This window comes from Acartia tonsa, chromosome 9, assembly GCF_053477335.1.
Source record: "Acartia tonsa isolate MP-2025a chromosome 9, ASM5347733v1, whole genome shotgun sequence".
In the NCBI taxonomy this organism is placed as follows: domain Eukaryota; kingdom Metazoa; phylum Arthropoda; class Copepoda; order Calanoida; family Acartiidae; genus Acartia; species Acartia tonsa.
Window position 1 is genome coordinate 44,251,089 of NC_137268.1, and position 15,786 is coordinate 44,266,874.

At 38.3% G+C, this 15,786-nt stretch overlaps 1 protein-coding gene across 1 annotated transcript in view; it reads right to left on the reverse strand.

The window, feature by feature from the left end:
- The window catches only part of LOC145329034 (nuclear pore complex protein Nup93-like), a 34,118-nt gene that overhangs the window by 14,402 nt on the left and 3,930 nt on the right, over positions 1 to 15,786 (reverse strand). Inside the window, exons 5-11 of the mRNA XM_080173047.1 lie at positions 13,265 to 13,366; positions 12,828 to 12,935; positions 12,269 to 12,360; positions 11,529 to 11,679; positions 10,034 to 10,132; positions 8,962 to 9,066; positions 8,563 to 8,708 (exon numbers count right to left, since the gene is read on the reverse strand). Of these exons, the coding sequence (XP_080029173.1) occupies positions 8,563 to 8,708; positions 8,962 to 9,066; positions 10,034 to 10,132; positions 11,529 to 11,679; positions 12,269 to 12,360; positions 12,828 to 12,935; positions 13,265 to 13,366 (803 nt within the window). The remainder of the gene's footprint in view (positions 1 to 8,562; positions 8,709 to 8,961; positions 9,067 to 10,033; positions 10,133 to 11,528; positions 11,680 to 12,268; positions 12,361 to 12,827; positions 12,936 to 13,264; positions 13,367 to 15,786) is intronic.

Sequence of the window (15,786 nt, forward strand, 5' to 3'; positions counted from 1 at the left end):
AAATAATCAACTCAAACTTTTTTCATCAAAAGAAAGAAAGATTAAATAAAAACATTTCTTCTACTAAATCTTTTTGCTAGAAAAGAAAAGTAAATTTGCATAAAAACTTCTCAATAATTAGAATTTTTCTCCGACAGAAAAATAATTGTGCTTACATCTAAACATTTTTCAGATAAGATAAGTAAGATCCTTAAATCTAAACATGTTTTAATAAAATAGATACTTAAATCTAAATAAAATATGACTGTAAAAAAAATCATCAAACTTCGGAAAATTAAAATCTCATAATTTTAAATCTTCGTGAATCAAAATTGCGTAAAATTAAAATTGCAATTGAAATATGCAAATTAAATTTACCAAAATAAAACAAAAGCTCAATGTAAGAAAAGAACTTTTCTAAAATGCTGAATCTGCAATTTCTCTCTGTTTTAAGAAGAAAGCAATGTATACATATTCATACAGTCATAATTAAAGGCAATTTGGGCCTCAGTTAGAATGAATCCCTCAAGATACAAACTAACAATGTCCATCAATAATAATAAATGCCATGTTCCAGCTATCCTGTTGGACGTTATGACTTTCCATCACAACTTTTGATACTGCATAATTTCTAACAGGATTTCTGGCGCAGGGCTGCATCAACTGAAACAAACATAATTAGTGATGTTTAATTCAAATCAAAAATAAAAAGAATCATGAAATAATTCAAAGAAACTTTTAAAATCATCAGTCAAAGCAATCAAATAAAATATTTTATGCTTTAGTTTTGCCGTTTTGCGTCATGCCTGGCCGAGGAAACAGAGCTTAGGTACGGCGTAAAGCGGTCTTATTAAGCTTAACTCTACGAAAATCAAAGAATCTACTTAATTCATCGCGAAAAAAATCTGCATTTTTTCTTTAGGTACATCAGTTCAAAGGTAAATAGTAATAATTTTAATATGCATGTAATATTAAATTATTTATGTGATTGTAATAAATCTTAAAGAAATATTTAAATGATGTAAAAATCTCATTTTGTTAATTTCTTATCATATCAAATTTCAATCCAACAAGGATAAAAATGTTTATATCTGCGTAGGTACCTAGGAAATTTTCCTCGAAAAAAATCCCAGGTCTCGGAAAGACTTAAATCATTGAAAGAACTTGCGAAAACGTATAAAAACTTAAGTTTGCATTTCAAATGAAAAAAATCTTGCGTCGATTTGAAAGTTTAAACGAAATTGTATCAAAATTTGCGTTTTTTGTCTTTTCGAAAAAAAATCTGATAAATCTACCGGAAAAATAAAAATCAAAGTTAAACAAGAACGATACTTATACTAAACTTTGGGTAGATCAATCTTCAGAAGACGTCTAGCGGAAGTCTCGTTATCTGTGGCGGCTGCGTCATCTGATAATTTGTATTTGGCAACCACGGTCCTTCCACCTGGGCGCACTTCTTGAACTCGTCCCAGTCTAAACTTCTTCACCAAACTTGTGCTGTCATCAACAAGCACCACATCTCCTGGCTCGAGCAGCACCTTGTTGCGGCGCCACTTGATGGACTTCAACAGCTCGGGCATGAGCTGCTCCTTGTACACCTGATGGAACTGCCTGGTCAACTCCTCCAAGTTCTCCAACCTCCTGGTAATCGGTTCTTTGCAACCGGTTTCAAACGTACAGTTTGCATCAATTGTCCTGCCTCCAAGCAAATCAGCAGGCGAAATTATTCTCCAGGTATTGACGTCTTCTCCTGCAGTGGCATACGTCAATGGTTTAGAATTCAACACTCTAGCGGTCTCAGCACACAACACCAGTAAATCATTGAAGGTTACAGTAGCACCGGCCAACTTCTTGTTCAACACCCGCTTGACCAGCCCAACCTGTCTCTCCACAGTGCCAACGAACGAATGTGCAGCTGTGGGCACAAGATGCCATTCAAAATGCATCCTGGTATCCTTCAAAAGTTCATCTAGAATGCGTTTGGTACCAGCCATATTGGTACCACGATCTGTAGTAACTCTTCTAGGCATGTTGTAAAACGCCTGAAGTTTTCTCAAGCCGACCAGCACGGCTTCAGTAGAATAATCTGTCAAAACATCAATAAACACAGCCTGTGTAAATCTACAAGCTACTATCAACAACCAGACTTTGTACTTTGTCTTGGTATTCCTGGTGCCAACGCCAGGTTTCACAACTTCTATGGGCCCCGCAAGGTCCATGTGCACCTCTTGGAAGGGCACTGACGGCTCCACACGGTCTGGCAGGATATTAGCCATTGCGGGACTCGAACGCTTGGCATACTCAATGGAGCATGCAGCACAATTCTTGACCACTTTCATAGCCTCCATGCGGCCATGTGTGATCCAAGCATATCTTCGGCTTTGCGCCAATGTCTTACGATGGCCTCCATGTCCCAGCTCATCGTGAGACTGTTGGAGGATGAGCTTTGCCAGCCTGTTGTGGCGGCTAAGCAAGACAACACCTGGGCTGTCCTTCATAACTTTCCTTGGGCCTCCAGCTGCGGCCTCAAGAGCTTCATCACCTCTGGCGGCCATTTTGAGTATTGTAAATGACCGAAGAGGAAAACATCCATCATGACCCACTATGGGCCAACAAACCTGGACTTTGTGATGATACGGTTGAAGAGAATCGAATTTCCCCTCGGCGTCCATGGTCATCTCCTTCTCTTGGTTGAAGGATGTCAAAAACAGGTCACAAACAGAATCCAAGTAAGTGTTTGTGAAAGTGTAGTTCTCATAATACCTAGAACTATCATTGTTGCTACCACCATCCTCATTTGTTGCAACACCACGTTTCTTAACAAGTAACAACTTGAAACGGTTGGCAGCCTTAAGAACTGCGGATACAGTCCTTCTTGCCTGCCTGTAGGTCCTCCTTGCCAGCGACCTCCAGAAATCATTGTCCACCATTTGTGTGAACATTACCTTGAGCTTCGCCATCTTTGGATTAAGCTCACTCTCAGGAATAGATGCGTTAACCTCACCCGCCGTTTTAACGGGCCACTGGTCCTGTTCCAGGCGCAACCAGCTTGGACCTTCCTGGTATGTAGATCCAGGTTGTACATCCTCAATTGTACACAAACCTCGCGTAGCTAAATCCGCAATGTTGTGTTGGGTTGACGATGACTGTTGAAAACATTTAGCATAACACTGTCACTGGATAACTGCGCCAGGGCACAGCTGCTATCACTAAAAAATACTTTGCCAGAGATGCTGAATGGTAGAGCTCTGACAACTGTATCCACAAGCTTTGCCAAGATAAGACAAGAAAGCATTTCTAACCTTGGTATAGACTCTATCTTAACTGGTGCGACACGTGACTTGGCGCAACACAAAACTACATCGAAACCTCCAGCAACTGGCCATCTCAGGTAGGTGATGGCTGCATAGGCTGAGCTTGATGCATCACAGAAACCAACAACCATTGGAAGCCCCAATGGCTTATCAGGAACCATTGAACGTCTGAACGACACATTTCCAAGTGCCGCCCTGTCCTGGAGGCTGCTCACGAACTCTGACCTCAACTCTCCAGGTATGGAATCATCCCAGTCGCAGCCATGTATGCAAACTGAGCGCAGACATAGCTTGGATTTAAGCAGCAATGGTGCTGCAAGACCCAATGGGTCATATAACTGTTGTACGATTCTCCAAACTTCTCGTTTAGTTATCGTCTCAGGTAGACTTCTCCAGAGATCCTCCAAATCCAGGTCTTCTAGTAACTTTCTACCCTTTATCTTCGCGCCGTGGTTGGCTCTGACAGGCAAGAACAATATATCCTGTTTTGGAACCCACACAATGCCCAAAACTTTCACACTGTCAACATCATCTCCAGAATAAATAACAGATTTAAATCTGAAATTTCCAGGTTCAATCATCTCCTCCAGCTCTCGGACCAGCTGGACAGCTTCAGGTTTACTGTTATGACCGCTTAAACAGTCATCCACGTAAGTACAAGTCTCCAATTTGACCGAAGGAGGATCTTGATACAACACAAATTCAGATCTGAGTGGCTGCTGAACATCTCTCCACACATCTTGATGGGCTACAACATCAGAACCTCTAATCTTCTCAGATCCATAAACATCTTGAACATCCTGCAGGGATCTTCCACCAAAAATACGACCAGTGAGTCTGAGGGCGGTCACGGCCATATCGCCGGCGAGGGCTTCACCAAAATTGACGGTTCTGGTGAGATAAACCTCCGGAACTCCATCAACTGTATCAGCAAAAAATACACGTTTCAGCTGAGAATCTTCATAGGTAGCTAACAAACTGTTATAAAACTTCTGGATGTCAGCCACGAGTGCACACTTATAGCTTCTGAACCGAATAAGATTGTGCATCAGGGAATATAATGGAACTGGCCCGTCCATCATTATACTGTTGAGACTGAGCCCCTTGCAGCAGAGGCTAGAGTTGGCGCATATCCTCAACGGCGTGGAAATACTTTCTTTATATGCGCAGACCCTTCTCGAATAATACACAGGCCCAGTATAAGACAAGTCTTCTGGCGACGCTTTTGTATACACGCCACGAGAAACAGCTTCATTGAACACTTGGCAGAAAGTATCGTATTCGCCTTTTTTGACCATTCTCTGGCGGTCACGCAGGCAAATCTTGTACGCCTACTCTGAGTTATCAAACAACACACTTGGCGGCGTCTTATAAGGATATGAAGCCGTCCAGATACGGCTCTCAAGATCCAGTGTCAAACCTTCTTCAATCAGCTGCCGCTTGCGGACGTCCAAGGCGGACTGCCCGGCGGCAATGGCAGCGCAATGGCGGCAGTTCTTACAGCCGCTGCACATTGATGGCGGCTGTATCCCCAAACTCTCGGTGGAAAGGAACTCCATCTTGCTGACCTCTAGCTTAGTAGCTTTACAAGCGACAGGATTAGTAACAGTCCTGCCGTCCGCAGACACAACTAGATAACCTGTACCAAATAAGCTTCTGTACAGTCTAGAATCACCAACCATTTTATCTGCACACGGAAACATAGCTGGTGTCAGATGACCGATAAGCACATCTATCTTACCGTCAACCATAGAGAAATTATCAGGCTTCATATCAAAAATTTCAGTGGCGGCTGCAGGATTAATAGAACGTAACCCTTCCTCAGTACCAATGCTGGGCACTACCGCTGCCTCCAGAATATGGCAATTCCGGTTGCGGTCAACCAAGCAGATTTTAACTGTAGGACATGCTTGGCTCTTTCCATCTGCCAAAGAAATAGTAGCTGTGCGACCAGTTGATGGCAACTCTAACTTCTTGGCGATACTTCTAGAAATCAATGTGAGATTTGCTCCAGAATCCCACATAGCATTGACGGTGACTTGGCGATTGTCAGCCGCCACAGCTGGCAGCTGCTGCAACATCAGCATATAATTATTCTTGCTGAACAACTGTGATTCATAAACTGCCGCAACTTGTCCACCAGCAACAGACTCATGTAATAAACTATTATGAGGCTGGTTGCAGCTGTCTATGGTACAGCTGCCAAGTCTATCGGCCTTAGGGCAATCAGCAACCCTGTGTCCCTTTTGCAAGCAAAGCAAACAGGCGCCGATTTTCTTGATAAAGTTTTTACGTTCAGGAACAGACAGATCCCTAAACTTAGAACACTTAAACAACCAGTGTTCAGAACTGCAACCTTCCGACGGGCAAGGCTGTTTCTTCTTGGTCTTGGCTGGAGACCCAGGTTTACCTACGGCTGTAGCAGCTGCCGCAGGATTACCTTTCTTCTTAGAGGGGGTGTCCATATCAGTCGAGCACCGCATTAAAATAGCGCCCCTCTGCTCCTCGATAATCTGCATCAACTTTGGCACATTTGGAACGTCCATTGAGCCCAATGCCACATTAAGCTTGTCTTGAAAATCTCGAGGTAACTTCTTGGATAACATCTCCAGAAGTATCACGGTCAACCACTGGCTTGTGGTAACCTCATCATCTTCATCATCTTTAGTCAGCTGCTCCAGCTGGCTAACTGCACCACCGAACTCTGCTAACACAGTCACAATCTGGTTGGAATCCGACGGTTTAGACTTCTTCTCCCATTGGTTGAAAAGGCAGAGCATTTGACGTGTCTTAGACTTAAAACGCAAGTCAAGGTAAGCCCACTGAGATTCATGCGATTGAATCTGAGTTAATTGGAGTCTCAGCTCTTTATTTTTACAGACCTTCTCACTGCTCAACAATAACTGCAAATACGACGGGTCCTGTCCTACAGTAAGCTTTTTAAAATTGTCTTTGAAACTTACGTAGGATGCTTCCTGGCCGTCGAAAGAGGGAAGAAGACGTACGTCAACACGATTCATATATCCTGGCGTGAACATAGAACCGGTGGCGAAATGTGGTGTGCCAAACGGTGACACAAATGGCGATGCTGTCGAGGCACCCGCCGTCGTTGTGGGTGGCTTCATAGGTTCAAGCTTAACCTCAGCCAGCCGTTTCATCAAGGCAGACAAAGTGTTTATAATTGGTTCGGGTAAGGGAAAATATGACCCTTTAATAACTTTCACAATCTTCAAGCATCGATCATATAGTTCAGCCTTATGGTCAGGCAAATTATCACCAACTAAATCAACAACACTTTGAATGTCACTAAGCTCTTCTATAGCATCAAGAGCATCCTTCAAAGCACTATAGTCTTTTTGCACAGTAACTATATCAGAATAAATGTCGCTAAACTCATCAAGCTCTTGGATTCTCAAACCAAGCTTGCTAAAACCGACCATGATGCTGTCAAATGTCTCGAACTTGTCATGGACAAGGATTGATTCCTTAGTGAAATGTCTAACATCAAGTTCTGAAGAATCACTGACCAACTTCATCACTCTACTTAGTTCACTGGTTAGGGCCTCAACGGCTGGGCGCAGCCGCTTTCCCAATTGATCACCTTTATTCTTTTTAGGACCCATGATTGTCACTAAAGTTAACTGTACTGATTATGACTATAATAATGTGTGGTAAGGTATCACAACCAACACATTCACAAAACTTCACAGATTCTTCTTAGCTGCATCTGTTCTGTCTTGTTTTCATTGTTTCGGAACGCAATGCTTAGCCGTTCTCGAAATCTTATCTCGAAGCCCTCCGAATGACCAACATAGTGAAGTTTACGAATGTGTATTTATTATTATGAAAACAGTAAGTCTAAAACAAAAATATAAGAATTAATTACATAAAATTAATTGTTATTATTTTGTAACATCGAGGTTGCGTGATTTTAATTTAATGAAAAATATGAATTTTCTAAAAAACTTAAAATTGGCACGAATCATATTAAATCGCATCAGAAATTGATAATTTTAGAATAAAATAATCAACAACATAAAAGTAAATATTCGTATATCAAAACTTAGCAGTTAAATGGTCTATTTGCTGAAAAATTAATGATTTAAATTTCTTCATAAAATTGTACCATTCTACGCTTATTTTCAAGAATTAAAAGATAAATTCTTACCACATATGATGTCAAACTAAGCAGGAAGGCTTATTTGAGATCTTCCACACATCAGAGCGCATGTATATTCAAGCAATACATTATTTTCATTCACGTAGCTCGTCTCGTGGGAATCATCAAAGGAAAAGTGTGCGTCTCTTTTGTTTGTTTACAAGCCACGCGCGGAGATAGTTAGGAATGCCGCATAGCACACTCATTCTCTGGGGAATTCTGGTGTAAGGAAAAAAGGGATTAATGGGTTCGAACTTGCCGGGGAATACAAGAAATACATACCGATACACAGCCTAACTAAAAAATAAAAATGTACAATCATACTATTAAAACAAATTCCGTTAGCCTGGGCCTTCGGCATCTCGGGGCTATTATCATAACTGGTTTCAATCTTACAATTGTACATTTTTATATCCGCAGAAAGCTGTTTATAATACGATGCGATAAATAACTATTAATGTTTCTTTGCCCTTAACGGACGGTAGCATGTCTCGACAAGAGAGGTCCCAACTGCCAGTAAAATTGTTATCAAGAAATATCTAAATTTATTATCCTTAGAATAAATAACTAATGTTATACCTATTACTCCCTGACAAACCAATTATAGAGAAGCTACGCTTTCAAAACAAACACAAAATTAAATACTAAGGTTGGGCCGGATATCTGGCCAACGTTCGATATCCGGCAATTTACCGGATATCTGGCCGGATAACCGGATATTCGGCGTAAAAAATCAGCCGGATTTCATGTAACCGGATAGTTTTAATATTAGGTATCCGGCCGGATAACCGGCCAGACCGGATATCCGGCCAAACCATATTAAATACCTAGATAATCCAAACCCAGCTAAAATAAATTCAAACTGACTATCAGCGTACAAAATTGATCCCACCAAAACTACAAAAACCTCAAAAAACCAGATTTTCAGGGATAAATAACACAAAAGTATTTGAAAGGTTTGGATCACTTTGAAAAAAGGATTAAACGTCAACAAATCATGGAAACACACGCCTTCTTCTATATCTTATTTAAAGTAAGGGAGGTAGAGCTTCTTTGGTGACTAGGCGCTTTAAAGATAGAAAAACGCCACATTTTATTTGTTAAACTCACCAAGACTAGTAGCAATCTCTCCGTGTTCCTCCTGTGAGTCACAGGCCGCCATGATACAGTAGACTGCCCGCTTGTACGGGTCGCTGCTCTGGCGCACGTTCCTGCGGTACTGGATCTTCACCAGGCTCTCAGTTCCAGGGGATAACCTAGATAGATAGATAGATAGTACTGGTTCTTCACCAGGCTCTCAGTTCCAGGGGATAACCTAGACCAACATAACAAATATTTCATGTGGAATTAATACTTCAGGTCTTTTGTAGTTAATCCTATTATATAAGGCAGTAAGCTTTTTTTTGTCTGTAGCAAAGGATCTAGCTAACCGCTGAGCCGATATGGTTCTCGAAGCTTCCTATAGGTGCAAGGAATATTTTTTAATCTTGTAATTATAAAATATTGTACCTGTTGTCAGCAGATGATTTGAGTTCTTGGAGGAGGGAGTGTATATCGGCTAAGCCAGGTCCTGCTTGTCTAGCAGCTTCTGATGCTGCTCCTATATCTCCACACCTATATAGATGCATGAGAGTTAGTGTATATCAGCTAAACCAGGTCCTGCTTGTCTAGCAGCTTCTGATGCTGCTCCTATATCCCACACCTATATAGATACATGAGAGTTAGTGTATATAAGCTAAACCAGGTCCTGCATGTCTAGCAGCTTCTGATGCTGCTCCTATATCCCCACACCTATATAGATACATGAGAGTTAGTATATATCAGCTAAACCAGGTCCTGCTTGTCTAGCAGCTTCTGATGCTGCTCCTATATCCCCACACCTATATAGATATATGAGAGTTAGTGTATATAAGCTAAACCCGGCCCTGCACGTCTAGGAGCTTCTGATGCTGCTCCTATATCCCCACACCTATAATTATATAGATTTATGATAGTAAGTTTATATCAGCTAAACCAGGTCCTGCTTGTCTAGCAGCGTCTGATGCTGCTCCTATATCCCCACACCTATATAGATACATTAGCGTTAGTGTATATCAGCTAAACTAGGTCCTGCTTGTATAGCAGCTTCTAATGCTGCTCCTATATCCCCACACCTATATAGATACATTAGCGTTAGTGTATATCAGCTAAACCAGGTCCTGCTTTGTCTAGCAGCTTCTAATGCTGCTCCTATATCCCCACACTTAGAAACAATTACATGTAAGTTATCTTGTCAGTCATTGACTTGTCCCTTAAAATCCATTAAAAATACCTGTCAACTTTACAATTGCTTTTGTTTTGAATTTCATAAATTTAAATAACAGGGACAGATTAAAGAAGGACATACAGACTGTAATGAAATTCTTTATTGTGGAGATGTAAAAAAGTAAAATTAATCTTTCACCTTATAATAGAATAATTTCTGTTTTTTTGAGTAGTTACATTGCTAGATTAAGGAGTAACTATAAAGAAGATTCGAGGAAGGGTTTTGCGAGAACCTTCTATCTCCCTATCCCTGTATACGTAATGATTGTAATCTAACCTGAGACAATAGTAGATGAGGGCCCACACTGGAACACCGTCAACTAAGCCATCATCCAGCCCAGGTGTATGAGGAGATACTCGCACATTCAGGTACGACCTATTATATTTATACAGGGTGTTTCAATAGAAACGTCTTTTTTAAAATCTTAATTATGCATAGAAAATAAAACAATTATATATAAAGCTTTATATTTTTGGAAAACCTATTCTGGGACATTTATGTTTCAAATATTTGAAAATGATTTTTTCAATAAATTATGCCTTAAAAACCGGTTTTTCCAAAGGCCTTATTTTTGAAGATTTACTGATTTAAGGTTGAGGAAAAAATGTGCACATTTTTAAAATTCAAATTGCGCGGCTTGTATTAATAGTAGAAAAACGTCATGCATATCGTTCGAATCGTCATAAACTCTAGGTTTTGGATATATAAGTACTATTAAAGTGCTATTTGTAGTTTAGGAGCTAAATTAAAAAATGTGAGAAATACTGAAAAGTTTTAAGAAATTTGGAACATTTTATCACGTAGCTCCTATACTATACCTAGCACAGGAATGGTTCTTACATATCCAAAAACTAGAGTTTATGACGATTTTAACGGTATGCATAACGTTTTTCTACTATTAATACAAGCCGCGCAATTTGAATTTTAAAAATGTGCATATTTTCCAGAATCTATAAATCTGTAAAATCTTCAAAAATAAGGCCTTTGGAAAAACTGGTTTTTAAGGCATAATCTATTGAAAAAATTATTTTCAAATATTTAAAACATAAATGTCCCAGAATACGTTTTCCAAATATATAAAGCATTTTATATAATTGTTTTATTTTCTATGCATAATTAAGATTTTAAAAAAGACGTTTCTATTGAAACACCCTGTAGTTGACAATATTAGTGTAGCAAAATTATATTTGTTTTACTTTCAATTATTAATTCATAATATCATTTCAACACAAAAGACGACATTTGATTCTTCAATATTCTATGCGGCAATTACATACGTATATCATGTTCTGCCATCAACTGATTTTAGTTTACATTTATGTAGATTTCAATTGTCATTTCACCAGGGGTATGAGGAGATACTCGCACATTCAGGTATGACCTATTATATATAGTTGACAATATTGGATATGTTATTGCAACTGGACATTAGATTATTAAATATCATAAGGGCCACGTGTGTTAGATGTATTCATGGCAGTATGAATGTTCTTTATGAGAAAAGATTCTATTTGTTTTTCTGCTGGTTGTAATAATTGCGGCATCCCGACCTTCATTTAGGTAAAAAAAAGGGTGCTTACCATTTCTACAAATGAAGAAATGAAATTATATTTGTTTTAGTTGTACATTTGACAGCAAAAATGTAATGAATAACCATAACGATTGTCAAATTAACACTTATTGCTAACCCAAATAATATTGCTAAATATATTTGATTTTTATAAAAAGCCACGTTTTCATCACAATAAAAAAGGTAAAAATAAAATTCTACCTTACAAGGTTGAAAGTGCCAGGAACTCCTCCCAAACTGGCATTGGACAGGTTGGAGTAAACAGTGAGCTTGATAAACTTGATATAGGTTTCTTCAAGGTATTCCCTGGCCAAAGCAACCACTCTGGAGGCTGGTCGGCTGGAAGGAAGTGCTAAACAGAAGCATAACATAATAGATATCATTTTGTAAAACTTGGATTATTCCATTACGGGTAAAAGTAGTGAAATGAAATGAAAACAGTCAATTTTATAAAAAAAAAGAGATAAACTGTGCAAAGAATTATTCTTATGGATCATTAAGTAACGGACACTAAACTGGATAATGAGAACAATTCCTTTGCTGGAATAGGACATTTACTAAATTAAGTACTTAATCTGTGTACAAAGCAACGATCCTTGTGGTGCTCCATTTTTATTCCCAAGATACTCGTTAAAATACACAAACCCTGCGGGAGGTGGGCTAACTTTAAAAGTCCTAAACATTGTATCATGCAAATGCCAAAAATATTAACTACCAGGCAAGGGAGGTTGGGGACATTGGTCTGTTTTTCTTATTAGTCGACTGAACAACTTAGGTCTTTGAAAGAATTTTGATTGGACGTTCATTAAGTTGAGTGGCCACACGTTTCAATCACTGATAGTAATCTATAGATGGGTTAATTTTGTGTAACATCATTGGGGATGTACATAAATTTATCGGCCATTGTCTTATCCCTTTAAATCCCTGAATAACTTTACTACCTGACATTTTCTTAGCATAATCCCAGATGGTGCTGATCTCCTGGTCACTTTCCTCAGGGAATAGAGAAGCAAAGGAGTTCAACAGGTCAGGTCTAAAATTAATATTCCTGTATGGATTGAAACCTATTGATATCCGCTGGATTATAACCGGTTCTCAGCCATACTGAAAAGTCATATTTACCATCGTATTACAGACAATTTTCCACAAATATAAAAATAAAAATCATAAGATTAATAATACCAGTTTCGTTTTGATGGTTAATATCCGCTGTCTATGATGCGATGCGACAAATAACTATAAATTTCGATTAGTTTTCAGGACAGCAAAAACACAAGGTTAAATAAGGTCCTAAAACCAAATCTTGCATGATTCTTTTAAAGCCTTGGAACTATCTTTGGTATCTTTAGTTTGGGCCAAAACTTTTTAACAAACAAAATATTTTAGGATGCCCTAGACGACACCCTTCAAGATTTTATTGAGTATTACCACCCCTCCCTTTCCCTAATCACCCCCCCCCCCCCCTCCACCTTTAAAAATGTTAAGATGTATTAAACTTACTTGATTCCACCAGCTGCGATGATTTGATTGTACTCAATAACCTTCTTGCTGTACTGAAGTTCCAAAGAGCTGAGACTAGATCTGCCAGCCATAGCACTATCGTGCACTCTGATACAGAAAAAAGTATTAGAAAATTGTAGAAGACGAAGATTTAATCAAATGAAGTTTCTTTTTTCTAAAACTTTAAAAAATTGAAATTCTGAAGAAAGAAAGCTAAGATCACAAAAAAATTTATTTTACAAACCGAATTTATTCTGCGATTTTGCCATTATGAGAAACGATTATTTTTTTAATTTGCAGAAAATTAGAAAAGATTAAATCCGCGAGACCTGGATCTTACCTGGTAATATCTCCCTTGGAAATGGTTAAATCCGCTAGTCCTGGATCTGTTAATATCTCCCTTGGAAATAGTTAATTCCGCGGGTCCTGGATCTTACCTGGTAATATCTCCCTTAGAAATGGTTAAATCCGCAAGTCCTGGATCAGCTCCGCCACCAGCAACTGCGGACAATATCCGCTGCTTGTCATTCTCCCACTCTCTAGAAATAAAAAAGATATTTATATAAAAGTACGAGGATGATTTTCTACTTTGTGTGTGTTAAATCTCGCTAGGCGCTGAACCAGTATGAATCTCCTAACACTGCAGCTTCTTATAGGTCCAGAGAAGATTTATCTGGGAAGATCAACAAAATCGCCCTTAGAAAAATATTTCTTTTTAGAACTAGAATTAAAAGTGAAAAGGAGCCTAGAGACTTTGGGCGACGCAAAAAAAGGCATAACAATTAAAGTGTTAAGACAGTCATTGGACAGAAAAAACCACTAATATGCCTTATGGTTAGGTATATAAATCTACTCAACAAAAACAGACGCACATCTTATAAGCAATTGAGTAAATAACAACCGAACGGGTGTACTGATATAAATATCTACATTAATATAAACTAGCGGCTACGCCCCCTAGAAGCCTCTAGGGGTACTTAAGGTAGGAGGGGGGAAAGTCGACCTCATCGATATATTTAAAATATTTTTTTGGGGGGAGGGGGTGAAGACACCCTCCCCAAAAATAGTTTAAAAACCTTCCCAGGACCTATAAGAAGCTTCACTGTAAAGGAGAACAATATCGGTTCAGCGGTTAGCGAGATCCTTCGTGACAGACAAAAAACGCTTACTACTTTATATAATAGGATAAAATATCATCTTAAAACAAATTAAAATCAATTAAGAGTAACTTATAGGAATAGGTATTACATAATTCATATTGAATAGATCAAACAAATTATTAAAAATGTAACTTAACTATAATTAGCATCCATTAATTATTCTCAATATTAAAACATATCACGATTACTAAACAAGAACGATAAAGTTGAACAAATTCGAAGTTTTAGCAAACAAATCCGTAAATTTTAAAGTAAAAATTAGGATGTTTCCCTATGTATGGAGAGATATTGTTTACCGCTGGACCAATTGAGTTCTCTTGAACAGGAAAGTTTAAATATACAGGGTGTTTCAAGAGAAATGCGTTTTTAAAAAAACTTAATTAGGCATAGAAAATGAAACAATTATATAAAATGCTTTAAATATTTGGAAAACCTATTCTGGGACATTTATGTTTCAAATATTTAAAAAAGATTTTTTCGGCAAATTATGCCTTAAAAACCGGTTTTTTCAATGACCTAGATTTTGAAGATTTACAAAATTTAAGGTTGTGGAAAAAATGCCCTCATTTTTAAAATTTAAATTGCGCGGCTTGTATTAATAGTAGAAAAACGTTATTCATACCGTTAGAATCGTCATAAACTCTAGTTTTTGGAAATATAAGTGCCATATTTGTGCTATTTGTAGTTTAGGAGCTACATAGAAAATTGTGAGAAAGGTTGAAAAGTTTCAATTAAGTTGGAACATTTTGCCACGTACCTCCTAAACTATACATAGCACAGGAATGGTTCTTATATATCCAAAAACTAGAGATTATGACGATTCTAATGGTATGCATAACGTTTTTTATACTATTAATACGAGCCGCGCAATTTGAATTTTAAAAATGAGGGCATTTTTTCCACAACCTTTAATTTAAAAAAATCTTCAAAAATAAGGCCTTTGGAAAAAACCGGTTTTTAAGGCATAATTTGTCGAAAAAATCTTTATTTATATGGCGGTGCCACAGTATGACTTACAGGTTTTCCCTTTCTACAAGGATGCTTTGACAACTTACTCATCCACCCCCCCCCCCCCTCCCATCTGTTATGAAGAATGTGTTGGGAAGAGGGAGTGTTGTAATCCACTTGCACAATTCAGGATGTTACCCTAAGAAAACTGAGTGTCATAATACGTATTTTTCAGTTATAAAACTTGAATACTTTGGTTTTAGGAGAAATTAAACAAGGTCAACAACGTCCTATTGTAACGAACTTTTTGGAGATTAAATAAATGCATGGAATTAAAGTAGTAAGCTTTGTCTGTAGCGAAGGAACATGCTATCCTCTGAACCGATATGGTTACAGTGAAGCTTCTTATAGGTCCAGGGAAGGTTTAGAACTATTTTAGGGCAGGGTATCTTTACCCTCCCAAGAGAAATCACCCTAATAAAAATTACCCCCTCCAAAAAAACATTCTTTTTTATATTTACTTTTTAAAACTTAAAGTGACGCGGGAAAGTCGCGACATCACCCCCCCCCCCCCCTTTAGTTCCCCTTGAGGCTTCAAGGTGCTTTTAAAAATTAAAGGAGAAAAAGGGGAACGGAGAGAAAAATAACAAGGATGATAATATATATTGGTAGTGAAGCACAAACAATCATGGATGAACTTATAGGCATCGTGAGCTACAGATGTCCAATGGTCATATAAAAAGAAAAGAATACCTATTTGATTATTATTAAATAGTAGAAAATCCCGAACCGGCTTTATAATAAGATATATTTGTGTTTTGAAGCCTGACCGACAGACCGACGATCACAGA